The sequence below is a fragment of the Podarcis melisellensis genome, assembly GCF_964234715.1.
Source record: "Podarcis melisellensis genome assembly, chromosome: 9".
NCBI lineage: Eukaryota > Metazoa > Chordata > Lepidosauria > Squamata > Lacertidae > Podarcis > Podarcis melisellensis.
The window spans coordinates 12,082,000-12,101,548 of record NC_138541.1 but is presented as its reverse complement, the minus strand read 5'-3'; the positions used below and the strand labels follow the sequence as shown (position 1 = coordinate 12,101,548).

At 41.5% G+C, this 19,549-nt stretch overlaps 1 protein-coding gene across 3 annotated transcripts in view; it reads right to left on the bottom strand.

Moving 5' to 3' along the window:
- Positions 1-19,549, bottom strand: part of CFAP299 (cilia and flagella associated protein 299) — a 351,971-nt gene that overhangs the window by 213,023 nt on the left and 119,399 nt on the right. For all 3 annotated transcript variants that reach the window (XM_081925440.1, XM_081925442.1, XM_081925441.1), the window contains exon 3: positions 7,021-7,111. In XM_081925440.1, coding sequence (XP_081781566.1) covers positions 7,021-7,111 — 91 coding nt within the window. The remainder of the gene's footprint in view (positions 1-7,020; positions 7,112-19,549) is intronic.

Genomic DNA, 19,549 nt, shown 5'->3' with positions numbered 1-19,549 from the left:
TGGAGACAGTGAGAGATTTTATTTTCTTGGGCTCCATGATCACTGCAGATGGTGACAGCACTCATGAAATTAAAAGTCGTCTGCTTCTTGGGTGAAAAGCAATGACAAACCTAGACAGCATCTTAAAAAGCAGAGACATCACCTTGCCAACAAAGGTCCGTATAGTTAAAGCTATGGTTTTCCCAGTAGTGATGTATGGAAGTGAGAGCTGGACCATAAAGAAGGCTGATCGCCCAAGAATTGATGCTTTTGAATTATGGTGCTGGAGGAGACTCTTGAGAGTCCCATGGACTGCAAGAAGATCAAAACGATCCATTCTGAAGAAAATCAGCCCTGAGTGCTCACTGGAAGGACAGATCCTAAAGCTGAGGCTCCAAGACTTTGGCCACCTCATGAGAAGAGAAGACTCCCTGTAAAAGACCCTGATGTTGGGAAAGATGGAGGGCACAAGGAGAAGGGGACGACAGAGGACGAGATGGTTGGATAGTGTTCTCGAAGCTACCAGCATGTGTTTGAGCAAACTGCGGGAGGCAGTGGAAGACAGGAGTGCCTGGCGTGCTCTGGTCCAGGGGGTCACGAAGAGTCGGACATGACTAAACAACAACACTGCATTGCAGGGGTTAAACTAGATGACCCTTGGGGTCTCTTCCAACTCTACAATTCTATGATTATCAATTATAAGCAGAAATGTCTGTACGGAATGCTATGCGAGTGCCTTCAAATTGGACTCACTACTGCAGAAATGCCATGTTTGTCATCACCATGAGAGAAGTAGTTGTTTCAGGGTGTATTTTTTAGAAAATATTGCAAGCTCATATTGTGGCAGCTGAGCGGTCTTCCAGCTACTAGAGTTTGCCCTCAAATTATGAGTTATCTTTTTTTCGTTTTTAACTTGTAATTTACTTTCTGAAGAGATGTGATTTTTATAGCACTCTAGTGTTAGCCACTTCAAAGGCACTTCCTTGTTCCGAGAATATTATTTCCCCAAATCCATGACTCTGCGTTGAATCTCTCCCCCCCCCCCCATTTCATATGCTTGATGTTAAATAAGTTCTGGAGCTTCTCTACAAATATACACCACTAAATGGCTACTGCATAGTTTTGGGAAGCTGTGGTTACAATCGCCTGTAATCTGCTTTATCTTGACATTCTGCTTTCATTTTTGGCAGGAATGTATCTTCCACGCAAACATCCACTGTATTTAGAGATTTATATTAAAATAAATAGTGAAATTATAGCCACAGTGAATCTTCAAGAATGCAAAAGGTTGGGAACCTTTTGGAAAGGGTTCAAGGAATCCTGCCACACTGACAATTGGGCAAGAAAATCTCCAAGTCCCCAATTCTCTCTGTCCGTTACTCAAAATAAAGTTATTCCGTCATAAATCAAGGTAACCTTTGGGAAATGTAGTAGCAATTTAAAGATTCAGAGTCTAGAATATGAGACTTGGAAGTCAGTAAAGTATTTGCTTAATGAGATGAGGAAGGTTACTTTGAAATCATTTCCTAAATTGCTGAGGACCAAATTACGCATTTAGCAGGATTAAGAGGTACAGCTTGACACATTTAGCACGATCAAGTAGCAAAACTTGGCTGAAGACGATGGTGGTAGGGAGGCTGGATATTTGAATACTCCTGCAGGAAAAAGACTCCCAGCACACAGAAAAATATCAGAGTGTAAGAGAAGGCAAAACACACTAGTTTTATATGTGCAGAGAGGTCATTTCCCTTTTCCCTTTTTTAATGGCAGAACATTCTCAGATGAAATCCCATACCTCCATCTTAGAGTGGTACACAAGAAGTTTCACCACTGGATTCTGCTGAGTGTATCAACTGGTTCTCAGGTTTTCATGAAGCATCACCGCTGAGTGACCCACACACAGAATCCCTACACTGCTTCCCCGTAAAGCAAAAAACAAACAAACCCAGAAATTCTCATTATTATGTGGCTTCCATGAGCAGGGCCAGATGAGGCCCTAAACCATGCATAGGCAAACTCGGCCCTCCAGATGTTTGGGGACTACAACTCCCATCATCTCTGACCACTGGTCCTGTTAGCTAGGAATGATGGGAGTTGTAGTCCCAAAGCATCTGGAGGGCCGAGTTTGCCTATGACCGCCCTAAGCTACTGAAGGTAATGGGGGCCTTTATATGTCCAGCTGTCCTTTGTCAACAACAAATTGCCGCTGTTTTGTGTGTTGAATATATGCTATATGGTAATTTATGGACCTAATAGGTATCTAAAGCAGGCATAGGCAAACTCTGGCCCTCCAGATGTTTGGGACTACAATTCCCATCATCCCTGACCACTCGTCCTGTTAGCTAGGGATGGTGGGAATTGTAGTCCCAAACATCTGGAGGGCCGGGGTTTGCTTATTCCTGATCTAAAGCCATTTGCACATAACAAAATACGTATTTTATCAAAGTATTTATTGAACTGAAATACAATTAAGAAGAAGTATATTAATAGTGAAATACAATTAAGAAGAAGTATATTGGGGGGCAGGGCTAGAGAGTGGGGCCCTAAGCTATAGCTTGTTTAGCTTCTACGTAAATCCAGCACTGTCCATGAGCCTAACTTCAAAATGGAAACTGTATGTCAATGAACTACTCCAAGTTGTACAGTCAGTAGATGGTAGACTGTGTCTGTTACCCAATGCATGGGCAACAGCCTCAGCAGAGCTTTTCTGCACTCTAGTTCAGGAAGCATAATGCCCAACATGTCAGCTGTTGCATATTCTTTCCCTCTGCGAGCGGCACCAATTCTGCCGTGCAAACTAAAGTAGAACTAGCGTGCTTTTCACCCAGGTGCTTGCTGTTACACCCAACTTCTGGCAACACAGGAGGCAAAGTCTGGGAATGAGTCAAAGTTGGGCGAGGCGAGTGTGTGTGTGAAGGAAGAGAAAAATAAGGGCATCAGCATTCCCTTGAATTCATATAAAAGCTCACCTGCAAGCTTTCACTAGTATGGCCTAGTGCCGTCTAAGAAATTTGTAACCTTCTTCTGGTTTGATGCTCCACCTGTTTGACATCCTTCCAGCTCCAGGTTCAGAAACCACTGCAGTTTCAACACTTGGATGAGCACAGCTTTGCGTTCCCCTCCAAAATCTCACTATACATGTCTAAGATTGAGTAAGTGGTGTTTTTCCCACCCTAGCAAATGTCTAGAAGGGACCTTCAGGGTCATTTGAGTTCACCTCTGCAAGCTGAGAAGATCTCTTTTATTGGGGCTACCTTTGCTGCATAGAGCATACAAACGTCACCAAAAAAAAAACTTTTAAAAAAACAAAGAGCAAAGGAAAAGTAAACCATTTTTTTGGAAAATTTTGAAAGCAAAATATATATTTTATGACTGAAACCCATGATCAGCCTTCTGGCAAAGATCAGATATTTAAGCTGCCTAAAGGCCATTTCTCGTTAAAACTGCTTGACATTTCTTTTACTCTAAACATGCAGGGGAAAGCAGTTATTGATATTTGTGCTGCTAGAAGAGAAATCGCAGCTATTTCCAGGAAATGCACAGTTTTACGTCTTTTTATGGTGCCCTGCTAGCAAAGAATTGGAATGTGATATGCAATTCATATTCCAAGCACAAAAGTGATTTGTTTGAAATTAAATTATGATTACCTGCATGACTCATATCATCTCTGCAGGGAAATATTAATTGCACAGACATGGGTTCCATCAGAAGAGAAAGGAATATTTTGACAATGCACATTTCATTTCAGCAGCAGCATTCCTCTCCCCCACAAACTTTTTCCCCTCCAATAAAAGTTGGAAAATAATAAAAAAAATCAGCAAAAGATCATGTCAGCACAATATTTCTGGTGATATACAATGCAATCTTGTGTTTCATGGCATTTTCAACACAGGAAATTGGTGTATTAAAAACAATCCAATTCACATTTTTTTCGCTTGAATCAGGACTTGTGGTTCCTTTGAATGGAAACAAGCTGTTTTTACACTAGCTTAAGATGTCCATGCTTGTTAATTGCTGACTCAGACAACATTCAGTGATAATGTCAATGCCCCATGCTAAAGTTTAGCAGCTAAACCACAATTTAGACCAACCTGATCTCAGAACTCATTGTCTAGGCACCTTTTGCTTAGATTAATTCCTAACCATTCAAGCTATATTATTTGTAACTTGCTAATTGATTGAAACCTTAGCCAACTTCCCAAGAGCTGCAACATCTCAGTAATGTACAAATTAGAAAACCGAAAGTATGAAAGGCTATTTATCATGTCAACCCAACCATTCACTGGAACCTTGTTAACAAAACTCTAGATATTTGAAAAGACCAGTGATAAAATCCTTATCCCGACTTATGGGAAAAAAGCACTTCCATACGTCTAAGGCATCTGATAACTTCATTTTGGGGGACGGTACCCAAGTTACATGATGGATGGGTTTATAGCAACATATGGTAGACATTATAATGAGTTTAGATTATTGTAGCCCAATGGACTATAGATAGCAAGTTTTCTAATGTACTCAGTCTCCACCACCACAATTCCAGTTAAAGTGAAATGCCATGGAAGCAGTATCTGTATTCAGTGGTGAGTTGGGGGCTTTTTGAAAGGAAAATCACTGCATATTATTTGGAATAGCATACAGAAGTTTCGCAGGTGGCTTGGCCACCCTCCACTTCTAAGTTTTGCGTAGAAGAGGCATTTGTGTGTCCTTCACTGGTCTTGAAATACATTTAGAGGGTGATCAAATCACACGTATTTTGTGAGTAGTGCCTACATGTGAAATAGTACATAACACTGTCAGTTGTAAAATAGTACATAACACTCTCAGTTTCTTAGTGTAGAAAGTATTGATCAGATGTGTAGAGATATTCCCCATTCTAATTAATTCAAGAGTTAATTCAATTAGTTCTGGCAACTTCTCTGTGTGAAAGAAACAAGCAGAAGGTTCGTGATGTTTGGGTTATTCCTTCAGAGAAGCTGAGTACAGCTGCCTTAAACTGGTTCTCTTACCTCTTTCTGTCAAGGTCATGGTGACTATAATAATAAGGCTAGAAGGAGCCTGAGTTTCACATTCTCTTTCTGTCTCTTTTCCTTTCTGGCGTGGTGTTCTGTACACCATGGGTTGGCAAACTAAGGCCCGGGGGCTGGATCCGGCCCAATCACCTTCTAAATCCAGCCCAGGAATCAGCGTGTTTTTACATCAGTAGAATGTGTGCTTTTATTTAAAATGCATCTGTGGGTTATTTGTGGGGCATAGGAATTTGTTCACCCCCCTCCCCCAAATATAGTCTGGCCCCCCACAAGGTCTGAAAAAGTTTGCTGCCCCTGCTGTGGACAGTATGCTTAGTGTTGAGGTTTAGACTTACTATAAGTTCTTGTAGGTTTAAGTTAAGTCTGCTGCAACAGGATTTATTATGGACTGTGCCAGTCCTAAATGTACTGGATTTGTGACCATTATGCTCATTTGCCTTCAGTAGCAGTCAAGCTCTGCTGGATGAAGTACAATTGCCTCTGGTCTATTTTTTTGGGATCCTGCAACGTGTTTAAGTTGTTTTTCTGCTAGCTATACATTGGAGTTCTGCTCTGGATCACTATCGAGTAGAATTTCATGATAAACACAGCCTGATATCACCTTGTGTCGCATGGCCTGCAAGGAAGGCCATTGCTGACCCAGCCTATCAGGATGCTGTTCAGCAATAAGAACTTGGCAGTGCCCCAGAAGCATGAACCATGTTTTGCATGGGGCCCATACACAGCTTCTTCTAGCCCCCTAAGTAGGAAGTAAGGAATGTGACTCTTCATACTGTTTCTGCCACAATGATTTCAGAAGCAAAATGAAAAACAGCATAATGCAAAACCAATCAAAGCAGCCAAGTATCTATTTGTGTGTGTGCGTGTGTGTGTGTGTGTGTGTGTGTATTTCTGGCGATGGTCAGAAATACACACACAGAAACAAGAAGAAGAGTTTGGATTTGATATCCCGCCTTTCACTCCCTTTAAGGAGTCTCAAAGCGGCTAACATTCTCCTTTCCCTTCCTCCCCCACAACAAACACTCTGTGGGGTGAGTGGGGCTGAGAGACTTCAAAGAAGTGTAACTGGCCCAAGGTCACCCAGCAGCTGCATGTGGAGGAGCGGAGACGCGAACCCGGTTCCCCCGATTACGAATCTACCGCTCTTAACCACTACACCACGCTGGCTCTCAACAAACAGGCAAACAACAGTCAAAACACTGACCCCCCCCATACACACAACAAATAAAACAATTTTTTTAAAGGCACCCCCACAACCAAATAGCAAAAAAAAAAGGAACCCACAAAACTCTTTTTTAAAAAACTGGGAAAGGCAGGTCTTGGCAAAGGGAGTTTATGAGGGCACAGTGTTGGCGACCTAACCTCTAGCCTGATCCAACAAAGAGAACTCAAGGCACATGGGGGCCAACTCAGTGGCTGCTACCAAGTTCTTCAAAAGCAGCCAAGTATCTAAGGATAAGGAAGAGTTCAGAATGCTCATCATTGTAGTACAGTACTAAAATGTAAATGTCAGAAAAATGTAAATACACCACTACACATAGTTTTTTTTGTATCTTAACATTTGGCTCCACTGATGAGTATCTGCATTAAAAGTATGAAATTTTAAGTGTGTGCATTTCAGCTGCACTCACAAAAGTACCCTGTCAAAACTTGTGAAAGTTTCCCGTAACATTATTTAGGAAAACAAGAATACTCCGCCCCATGCGCATATGCACACATATGAAATGCAGAGTTGTGTTTTCATACAGATCTTATGTGTCTATACGTAAATAGATCTACTCCATTCTTTACTCTCCAAGCCTTCACACAACCTACTGACATTCGTTTTTATGTAAAAAAAAAATTAAAAAATCAAGTTGTGCTTTGATCAATTGATTTCCTCAATTTCCTCCATAAGCTTCATTCTATTTAACATTTCCATGTTGAGAACCCATAATAGTCTCAGTATTCGGATGGCAGCTTTTCACTGCAATCTCACATTGTTTTAGAGAACTTTCCTTTCAAATTTACTTACAGACATTTTGCCGTTGCGGTTGGCTTCCTCCCTCTCCGCCAATGCCTTCAGAAAGTCGTCTTTCAGCTCTTTTCCTGCACTTGCCAGAGCTCTGGTAAGGGAAGGACAAAACACAATGTTGGTTTCCGGCTCTTTCTATCTTCTTCCTCATCTAAATAACAACTGGTTTAGCGCAGTGCGCGGGGACTCGCCGAGTGGGCAGCTCGGTCCGGGGGCGGCTCAGGGGCTGGTTAAACAGCCTCCCTAGGCCACTTCTGGCCCATGGGCTGCAGATTGGGGACCCCTGGCCTAAGCCAATACCGCTCACATTCTGTAACTATTAAAGTTGTGGCCTAACTTTTGCCCTTTAGCATTAACCTAAAATTCTGTGTCCTTGTGTGGGGGTGGCTTGGGGGCCTTGACAGGCAAATACAGTGGTACCTCGCAAGACGAATGCCTCGCAAGACGAAAAACGCGCAAGACGAAAGAGTTTTCCGTTTTTTGAGTCGTTCCGCAAGACGAATTTCCCTATGGGCTTGCTTCGCAAGACGAAACGTCTTGCGAGTTCTTGCAAGTTTTTTTTTCCTTTTTCTTAAAGCCGCTAAGCCACTAAGCCTTTAATAGCCGCTAAGCAGCTAATAGCCGTGCTTCGCAAGATGAAAAAACCGCAAGACGAAGAGACTCGCGGAACGGATTAATTTCGTCTTGCAAGGCACCACTGTATATGTGTGCATGCACCCACATCACATATCAATGCACACCAATGGTCATATACGACTGCCCTTCTTCAACAGTTTTAATAAAAAGCTAACCCTCCAGAGAAAAGGGTGCCCCCATGCCCACAAGGAACAGTTGGATATATTTGTGTTGGGAATAGTTAAGCTTTGTACAGTCTTCTTATGCCCTGTCTGTTTTCCCAAGAAATGGAGAAGTGGCAACTAGAAAAGGGAAAACGGTCGGAAGGGATTCTTTAGCCCCTGCTATGCATTTCTCCTGTTTGACTAAGTTTACTTAACACTCAGTGACCTGAAAAAGCTTGTAAAAATAAATACCAAAAAGAAGTTATTTCCTTAAAAAGGAAGAAAAAGAAAAGAATGGAAGCTAGAGTAATTTCTTTACAAAGGATTAGAGCTACACTTTACTGGCATGTAAACACTCCGTTATTCTATTGTTAACATATTCACACAATTGCTCCCTTTCGATGCAGTATAAGGGCAATGCAAAAAAAGGCAAGAGAAAAACCTGAAAGCTGTGTTTAACGATTAACCAGCAAGTTATGCATGCTATTACAGTGTCACACATACAATCTAACAAGTAAAGGTCTTCCCCTTCCCTTCCTGCAGACCATTTCTTCAGTCCTTCCATTGCAGAATCTTCAATGTAATCTAATTTATTAGAAAGGGAATGCTCCACAGGGAGATCATTCTGCGCAAACCATATTGGAATGGGAATGAGAAGCTCAAGCTTTTTATGTTTGATATTTTATTGTGCTGAAAGTTTTAATTTGTTGGAAACTGTCCGGAGTGGTTGTGTCCCTGACGGGCTGGGGCAAACCAGTCAGATGGGCAGCGTGCATACACACACACACACACACACATATATATATGTATACACAGTGGTACCTCGCAAGACGAATGCCTCGTAAGACGAAAAACTCGCAAAACGAAAGAGTTTTTCTTTTTTTGAGTTGCTTCGCAAGACGAATTTCCCTATGGGCTTGCTTCGCAAGATGAAACCGTCTTGCAAGTTTGTTTCCTTTTTCTTAAAACCATTAATACCCAAGGTACATTGCTTGAAGAGGTGCAGTTGCGACTTGACTTCAAGGAGCAACTCATAGCAACTCATAACTTCTTTTGCAGCCATTTGGTAAGTTAAACTTTTAAAACTTTTTTTTGGGGGGGTGGATTTTGGGTTGGGGTGTTTTCTAGGAGGTTTGGTGCTTTTGAATTTTTTGGATGTGAAGCACTGATTTTTTATTTTTTTGGGGGGGGGGTTGAGAAGGTAGGAGCTGTGCTGCCATGGGGCCCAAGAAGACTGCTGCTGCAGAGGCCGGCGAGAGGAAGAAGGAGAAGAAAGAACTGAGGGACATTTGCCAGAAGTGGAAAGATGTGCAGGCTTTTGCACAGCGGCACCACCCTGACAAGGACCTGACACATGACCTTGCAAACACTTTTGATACGAGGGTCATGTCGTCTTTCAGGGAGGTGCTGAAAAGGCGGATGAAGCAGCAGACCATGGACAGGTTCTTCAGCAAGAAGCAAAGAGTGGAAGAGGAACCTTCTTCGAGCTGTCCCCCAGAGTCTTAGAAAATGTATGTACAGTACTGTACACTTTGGTGATTTTTAAACTTTTTTTGACCATAGGAACGCATTAATTGATTTTCAATGCATTCCTATGGGAATCTGTGCTTCGCAAGACAAAAAATTCGCAAGACGAAAAAACTCGCAGAACGAATTAATTTCGTCTTGCGAGGTACCACTGTACACACACACACAGAGAGAGAGAGAGAGAGAGAGAGAGAGAAGAGATACACACACACATATACATATACACATACATTTACACACACACACACACACACACATATATATATATATCTGTAAGCAAATACAGCCTGTCTATTAAAAGATGGATTGAATTTTCCTAGATAACAAAGAGGGCAAAAAAAACACACACCCAAAGCTAAGTGTTATTGGCAAACTGTTGACATCGCAGACTCATGATGACAATCCCCACCAGAGGCTTCAATAAGATGACAATGAAACTGAGGCCAAATCAGGGCAAGCCCTTGTTGAAACTTGCCGCCCGCGTTCTGCAGGAAAGCATTGGTGCAAGTCATTAATTAATGGAACACCATTACAAAGTGCACATAAAATGGTGCCACCCAATTAACCGAAACACTCATTGCTACCCAGTGAGAAGAAAACATCTGCGTTATGAGTACGTTCCTTGCAGCACTAGTCTGTGTCTGATACATTGACTCTAAAATGCACGTCTGCAAAGCAACTGCTTGGGTTGCTTCTGGTGGCCCTCAGTTGCAAAATAAAAATTTACCAATGCAAATGCAATTCCCATTATCCTCACCACCTCATGTATCAACTGCCAAGTCTGAAAAGTCTCTCCTTCCCCCAAAGTCATGCTCCCTGTGAGACAAAGGTCCATACAGGGCAGTGGAAAGGCATCCCTTGGGAGGTTGTAGACTCTCCTTCCCTGGAGGCTTTTAAGCAGAGGTTGGGTGGCCATCCGTCATGGATGCTTTAGCTGAGATTCCTGCATTGCAAGGGGCTGGACTAGATAACCCCTGGGTCCCTGCCAACTCCACGATTCTGTGTTTCCATGGCAATCAAAACAGCCCCAGGCAAAAGCCAACTCTTAAGACCAGACCAGAATGCACCTAGGAAATCTGTGTAAAATACTGGATGGCCTAGATTTAAGGACATAAGAAGAAACTGCTGCATCAGGCCAATTGCCTGTGTAGTCCAGTATTCCTGTTCTCACAGTGGTCAACTTCTTCTTCTTCTTCTTCTTCTTCTTCTTCTTCTTCTTCTTCTTCTTCTTCTTCTGCAATCCCTCGTAGCCGATTGTCTTCTATAAACACAGTTTTAACAGTGAGTCTGTAAGTGACTGTGGAGGCCAATTCTGGATCCACACGTCCTTCCACAGAGGGGACATAGGTTTCCGGGCAGAAGTTGATCATGGTGAGGGTTTGCCAAGCGTGCCTTCCTATTAGCATGTTCCTCCCTTTCATCCTGAGATTGAGCGTCTTCAAAACCCATGGCACCTTTGGTAAAGGCTGTTGTCCAACTGGAGCGCTTGCAAGCAAGTGTTTCCCAATTGTTGGTGTTTATACTACATTATTCCAACATGCCTCTTGGAAACCCACAAGCAGGCCTGATCACAAGACCACTCTCTCTTCCTGTAATTTCTGGTATTCAGAAGCAGAGCTGTAGCTAGGTGATCTTAAGCCCCTGACAGAACCATCCAGATTGCGCCCCCTAGTCTCTTCCAAACCAACCCCTCCCAATTCAATTCACACTCTTATTAAAAACCATTTATTATTATTATTATTATTATTATTATTATTATTATTATTATTAGAATTAGAATTAGAATTTATATACCGCCTTATACCCAGAGGTCTGTGGGCAGTTCACACAAAAGATCACAATATATAAAATCAAAGTAAAAACAATAACCCAATTAACACCCATACACACCCCAACTGGACACAGTATTCCAGGTGTGGTCTGACGAAGGCAGAATAAAGTGGTACTATTACTTCCCTTGAATATGAGGCAATAATCAATATTTATACTTATGGACATATTTTTAGCTGATTTTGCCTGTGTGCCCCCATCGCCCGCACCCCTGGCGGGGGCCCACCTCACCACCCCCTACCTATGGCCCTGTTCAGAAACACTGCTACCTCTTGCTGTGGCTAGTTACCATAACCTAGTCTTCCTAACACCTTATCCACTCCATTTTACAACTCTAGATGGGGTTTCCATACCCAGGAACATACTACTTCTAGGAACAAGGCTCTTGCCCTGCTTGTTCCACTCTTCTCCCTGCCCCCATTTGGCTTCAGGAGAAAAAGCTTGCTCACCACTTTGTGACTTCTCGGTTGGTCCTAATAAAAGTATTACTTTATTATTACATTTGATTATTTTCTAATGAACAAAGCTACCTGCAGTATTTGGAATTAAACTGTGCCCACATGCTTGATTTCTGGCCCTAAAATATAAATTAGACACTGGCTGATAATGGCTAATAATGACTAATAATGGGTAATAATAATAACTTATTATTTGTATCCCGACCATCTGACTAGGTTGCCTTGCCCCAGCAATTCTGGGAGGCTTCTAACATCCTACAGCTTATTCAGCAAAGGATGCACTTCTAATCATTTCAAGAATTCTTTCTTTGGCCTCCTCCATTGTTACGGCCTTTCCCAGTAGTGATGTATGGAAGTGAGAGCGGGACCATAAAGAAGGCTGATCGCCGAAGGATTGATGCTTTTGAATTATAGTGCTGGAGGAGACTCTTGAGAGTCCCATGGACTGCAAGAAGATCAAACCTCTCCATTCTGAAGGAAATCAGCCCTGAGTGCTCACTGGAAGGACAGATCCTGAAGCTGAGGCTCCAATACTTTGGCCACCTCATGAGAAGAGAAGACTCCCTGGAAAAGACCCTGGTGTTGGGAAAGATGGAGGGCACAAGGAGAAGGGGACGACAGAGGACGAGATGGTGGGACAGTGTTCTCGAAGCAGTGTGATTAAAGAGGGGTCCCAACTGCAACATTTAGGGTCCCCACCCTACCCTGACAAGAAGCAGAAGGAAGGGGAGAAGTGGTGTGTGACCTATTAGCATCAAGTCGATGGATCAACAGTACAGGAAAAGAGGACATAAAGAATCAGTTACGCTAGGTAAGAAAATTTCAGCCATGGGCCATCAAACCTTATTTCAGAAACCACCTCTTAGCCAGTCTTCAGATTCTGGTTTCTCTATAAGCATTTCCACAAGCATTTCCTCTCCCATTAAAGCTAACACTTCAGCATGAAAACGTATTTTTAAAAGAGCTAACCTAATACATTTTCAGCTTTCAAAGAAGCAATAATGAAACTGTCCTTACTCTCTAGGGGATGTATATTCACTACTGATCTTCAAATGAGATCAGCAGGCCGCACGCTAAGATGCTCAGAACAGCCTTTTGTAAACTGTTGGAGGTCAGCAATTTGCCCGATGCAAAGCAAAAAAAAGAATCTGCTAGAATTATCTACTGCTGGGACAAAGGACTTCCAAGGATTCACAGATGAGCTGGAGGAGGAGTTGGAGTCCAGGAACTGGTTGTTCCAGCTGGACTGGTCCAGCTCAGTGGCCTGGCCAAATGATGCTTTGTAGAAAGTGATGGGAGAACAGCTTGTGCTTTAAATATCTACAGTCTAATAGTGCAATAAGCTCATGTTGCAGGAGATGAAGGATGATGTGGCGCTTCTGGCTCATCCTCAGTGATGTGCACCAAGATATCCCTGATTGTTAAGGGGTGCTGGTTAGGTTTTATTTATCACATAAAGAAGCACCCTTGAATGCTTTGCACGATGTATAAATATTGTTATGGGGAGCGGGCCACAGTTCAGAATTCAGAAAAATCACCAAATGGATTCAGCCAAATGTAAATGTTATTTAGCTGTGGAGTCGATTTAAAACAAAATCCATTCAAACGTTTCAAAAACACCTTAAAGGGAGGACTGATTTCTCACATTCATTTTAAATCTGGTACAGGTAATTTAAGATAAAGTGTTATTTCATCTGTTATCCCAGAGACCCCATCTACAACTTATTGTAGACTCTTACTAAAAAACATATTTTTGTACAAAAACTGCTAATTACTGGATTCTGCTGTTCAACTTTTTTTTAGCATTCTTTTTTAATTTCTTTGTTTTATTGCAAATTCATTAAAGAAAAAAAGAAGGAAGGAAGGAAGGAAGGAAGGAAGGAAGGAAGGAAGGAAGGAAGGAAGGAAGGAAGGGAAGGAAACACAGGGGGAGGTGGGGACCTGTCAACTTACATTAACAGTGCATTTAAAAATCAATACACCGAAATTAGTTTACACGTAAGAGTAATATATGCTGTCCAATTGCCCAAATCTGGATCCCCAAAAAATAGAAAGTACATTCAAATGCAGCAAGTACATTAAGGTCACCAAACTACTGTGTAATAGATTGGGGTTATTTATCCTTCCAGGCTCAAAGTATAAATCTCTTAGTGGCTCTGAGGGCACATAAAATCCATTCTTGCTGTCCATTAATGTAATTTAGAAGTACATGAACATCCACAAACTTCAAGGATTTCACTAATACAAAATTGATAAGGACAACAACTTCAGACCAAAAAGAAAATATCACTGGACATGCCCACATCATGTGTATCACTGAGGAATTGACAGCATTAGAACTCCAAAAGACACAAGATAATATCGTCAAGGCAACTATCTGTAAACAAATGATAAATGCCCATAAAATGGCAAAAGCAGTTTCTTTCCAAAATAGGTTTTATTTTAAATAATTGCAATCACAGTAAATAAAGAGTCCCCTTGTAATATATCAGTGGTTCAGTGCTCGGATGTTGCTCCAGTAATCAGACGTTTTGTCCCCAAAGGGCTTAGTCATCGAGCTATCAAAATCAATTATAACAGAATTGCAATGAATTAACAAGGAAAATTAAAAATTAAAATACACTGAGAATGCATGATTGAGATATACCTTTGTATTAAATACTATACAAAAGACGACAGTATATGAACGACTTAAAGCATTACACTTCCAGCATCTATCTGAATTAGACAGTGCTTTCCTATAAAGACACTGTAGAGTACAGTATACGTGAAATTTCAACTTTTGCTGAGCCAATCGCCATTTTAAATCTAAATAAACATTCTGCATGGCTTCTAATGCAATTTTCTGATATTTTTGGTACAGCATATTCTAACTCCATGTTCTATTCTTCTGGAAGCTCTTGAACTTCTGCTTTACTTTCACTAATATATTGGTGAAAATAGCATACAAAAACACAGTAGAGAACATTGCTTGCAAAAAAAAATTGCATTAGTCCAAACTGTGTACAGAGGAGGAATTCACACGAAAATCCCAGCGCATTGTTACGAGGACTTGTTTTTATTAAGAAAAAAATCATAAATCGCTGCAGGTACGCAGAGAACTATATTTATCACTGGAAATCTGAGAAACCGAGGGAATCCAAATTGACAGAACATTCCAGCTTTGCTTGATAGGCACAGTTTATGTGCACTGATCAGTGTTCAGTCAACTTTCAAGTGAGACTTGCACCATTTGCATTCGAATCTTTGTCCAGTTTGATGCATAGCCTGTAGCTCTGCAGAATGACAGGAACCAAACTGGACTCTACACCACCAAAGAGGAAGCTAAGGAGCAATGTTCCACAGCCAGGGCAGGAATCTGACAGGACCATCAGCTTAGTCTCCTAGAAAATCCCCTAAACTGGATGTCCAACAAGTCAACCGCAATCGACTGATCGATCCCTGGGAGGTTTTGGTCAGTCGTGGTCTCTTTTTCCTATGCAGGGAAAAAAGAGCATCTGGCCCCGCCCCCTCTCCCCGTCCTCCCTTTGCGCATGATCGGAAGATGGAGTTTTCGCTGTGAGGCTGATCATTTCCTAAGCGATCTTTTGTTGAGAGACTTTTTCCTGTTTCCCCCTAAAGAAAGCTCAACCTTTTATTTATCTGCCCCTCTTTAAAAAGCTCAACAACTTTGATCTGAACACCCCCAAAAAAGGTCAACAACTCTTGACTTTCCTCCCTAAGACCTGAACCCCTCCCAAATTGTGGTAGATCACTGCCAGTTTTTTAATCTGTGAGTAGATCACAGTCTCTTGGGAGCTGGCCTAAAGCATTCAGAGATCCATCCAGGGCAAACCACCCTTGCGTTACAGATGAATTTCATACAAGTGGAACACTGCACTTCTATTTATGAAGGAAGAAATATAAGCTTTCGCTCTCCCCGCGCATGGATTGGGTTAAGAGAGAGCTACTCTTTACAATGACTAATTGGATTAGGAAGTTACTTTTTAAAAGAAAGCTTAAACTCTTACAATTTCTGACATATTTGGCACACACTCAATTGAGAAATGTGCTATAAAACTCTTGATTGCTACTTACATAATCTAATGTACAGGAAATACCTCTGGAAGGGCCTTAATCCCACGTATTTTATTGTTTAATAAAATGAACAAGTAATTGCAAAAACTACACTCAGTATATGATACGCGAAACTCTACAAAGCCAAGGATCTCTCTCTTTTTAGAAAATATTTTGGTTGCTTATGCACTTTATTTGAACAGTTTCCATGGTTATCACAGCTTTGGCTGACAAGGAGAAACCTACACCTGACATAATATTGGCACTGATATTACAAACAGTTAACAGCAAGCTACCAGCAACGTGGTCCTGTCATTTATCCAACATTCACAACTTTTTTTAAAAGGTTCTTTTATCAGCTCTAGGCTAAGTTCATTAAAAGAAAAAGAAAAAAAATCACTGCTGTCAAGGGTGGTTTTTTTAAAAAAAAAATTATTTTAAGGAAGTGTTTCAGCGTGCTTCCTAATGTGATTAGCAGAGCTAACATGAAGAGAGGACCATGCCCTGAATTCTGGATTCACGATAAAACACACAACTCACAGCAATAAATTATCGGAAATCAGGCAAATTATCAGAAATCAGTTGACGAGGCAGTATTTCCTCGCATTGCACATCATTCATTTATTGCAGGCATGTCCAACTCCTAAGGGATAGTGATCTACTCCCACTATAAAAAAACTGGCAATGATCTACTCATTGAATTGACCAGAGTTGTTGGGGAGGAAGACCCAAAGCGGTTGAGCTTTCTGGGGGGAGAAAGACCCAAAGTTGTTGCTTATTTGGGGGGGGGTCGATCAGGATCACACGATCAACTGTTGGACATGCCTGATTTATTGAATTTGTTACCTTAAGATGCGATGATGGCTTCTAGCTATTAGGACTGGGCAATGTATTGATACATCGCCCAGGAGCAGTTTGAGGGCCATAGCGTAATGGCGCCTTCACCCAGTGGTATATTGTGGGTGGAACTCGCCTCCCACTAACAGAGCTGAGGCGATTTCAACCCAGCACTTCGCGGGGCCGATGCAGCTTGTTCCTCCCGCCGCTTTTCAACATCATGATGTATAACTGTATTGTGGTGTTAGGGTGGTGATAAGGTAAAGGTAAAGGACCCCTGACAGTTAACTCCAGTTGCAGACAGTTTGTCCGCAGACAGTTTTTCTGGGGCATGGCCAGCATGACCAGAGCAGCGCACAGAAACACTGTTTACCTTCCCGCCGGAGTGGTACCTATTTATCTACTTGAACTTTGATGTGCTTTTGAACTGCTAGGTTGGCAGGAGCTGGGACCGAGCAACGGGAGCTCGCCCCGTCATGGGGATTCGAACCACCGACCTTCCAATCAGCAAGTCCTAGGCTCTGTGGTTTAACCCACAGTGCCACCCACGTCCCTAGGCTAGTGATAGATAAATATAAACAAATACAAATCTCAGCTGTCATTGGAAGATGCTGCCTCAGCACTCATCAAGAGCCATCAGGGTGTAGTGGTTAAGAGCGGTGGACTCGTAATCTGGTGAACTGGGTTCGATTCCCTGCTCCTCCACATGCAGCTGCTGGGTGACCTTGGGCTAGTCACACTTCTCTGAAGTCTCTCAGCCTCACGCACCTCACAGAGTGTTTGTTGTGGGGGCAGAAGGGAAAGGAGAATGTTAGCCACCTTCTTAGGGTAGTGATAAAGAGGGATATCAAATCCAAACTACTACTACTACTACTACTACTACTACTCTTCTTCTTCTTCTTCTTCTTCTTCTTCTTCTTCTTCTTCTTCTTCTTCTTCTTCATTTTAAGTAAAACTCAACTTCCAAACCAGTCAACATTCATATGTGGAGTGAGTAGAAGTGTCATCTTCAGGTATCAAAATGTCTTAGGCCGGCCCAGAGTCACCTCAATAGCTATTAGGCAGGATTGCTAAGTGGGTATAATTTAGCAATACTTTTAAAAATGAAAACCAGACGGCTGTTTGAGTTGTATTTGGTAAAGATTTAGTTGCTGTTCGTAATTTTTATTCGCAATAATTGCCTTTTGCCATTTTAAACAGTTAATATTTATACCCGGGAGAAACATCACTTATTTCTGGGTAAGGTTAAAAAACAAGGAAGTGACATGGAGACTGGAATGATTAACCTTGCCTCAAAAAAGCAGATGGAACTGGGGAAGAACTGGCTCAGCCATAACCAATATAGTCTGATTTTCCTATTATACGCTGGCATATAAGTTTAAAATGTGACACTTGGTATTAAATGTAAATGTTTTAAGACTTGCACTGTGTAATGTTAAGAACTGGAAATTGGAAGCATGCATAACGGAGAAATGAAGAAACAAGTGATTTGATCAGCCTAATGTTTTGACCATATATAGATTGTGGTGTATACGGTGTTAGACACAAACCAGTGTGGACAAATCAGTAATGTCCATACATTGGACAACAGCCCTATATCCAGCATAATGTGATTTTGAAAGATAAAAACCCCACAAGGAAGCTAATGTGTCTATCATTGTTTAATGGGCTGATGTGGTACAGCAATTAAGCTTCCAGCACATTTGCAAAGCTAAGCAGGGTCCGGTATGGTTTCAAATTGGATGGGCAACCGGGGGTTGAGATACTTGCATTTCAGGGGGTTGGACTAGATGAGCCTCAGGGTCACTTCCAAATTACAATTCTACTCTTCACACGATTAGAGTACAGGACACATAGCAATGGGTCAACTTCAGTATTTCTCTATTTATGTTTGAAGCCCTCTAAACTCTGGAAGTATGAGCTTTCCTAACACAAAACCTGCTTTTTCAAAGATGCATGTGGGAAAAGCTTGTGGTCTCCAGAGCCTTGGAATCTTGTTATAAATATATTTTCACAGGCAGCAATTGGAGAAATAACTACGTAAAATCTAAGAAGCACAGACATCAAAAGTATCAGGAGTGCATGAACCTTGGATCACACTGTGTAAAAGGCACTTTTAAAAATAAACACTTTTAGATCAAATCATAATATTAATCTATTTTAAGGAAAAATAAAGCATCTGTTATTAAGCACTTTTGCGATACAAGGCTTCAGTCCTAGCAGCATAGCAGCCCCTGGAAAGTATCACATCAAAGTAGAGATACTTATCAAGACCTAAACAACACTTACGGAAGAGTAACAAATTAAAAGCTTAGCAAAAACTAATGGTAATAGTAACCTCAAGAGATTTTCATCTTTTCGCTCCCCAAGTGAAAAGTTCCTAAGAAGCTATGCAAACAAGCAATCAGCTTTTGCAACTCTTGCTCAAAAATCACAGAGATTTCTTCAGAAAAATAGCAAAATCTAGTTCCTCCACCCTTGAACTAGTCATTCCTTACATAATTTCCACCTGAAATATTCATATTCAAGATCACAAAGGAGGTTGTAAGGAGAAATGAGAAAGAAATTCAATCCGACAAAAAGGGAGGACACGGCAAACGCTGGAGAACAACATCTGACTAGCAAGAATGGCAGTAGGAGTCCTCCATGGGCATGCGCACACAGAATTTTCCTGCAAAGATTATTTTGCAGAGACTAAGTTTGCCATGATTCATAATGACCCAGCATGCCCATAATGACCCAACATTCTGGGCTACTTAACAGATAGATTCAAGTACATTAGGCCGGACAATAATTTCATTTCCCTTTGATTTTATATACGACCTTTCTATATTACTATGCACAAGACAGTTTGGAAGCTGAAGAAACAGCAAAATAGACAGCAAAGATCACACACATAGTAATAATCTGATCCAACACCAAAAAATATCACAACAATTTTAAAATAAACAACTTCTTTCAAATACAGTGGTACCTCAGGTTACATACGCTTCAGGTTACAGACTCTGCTAACCCAGAAATAGTACCTCGGGTTAAGAAGTT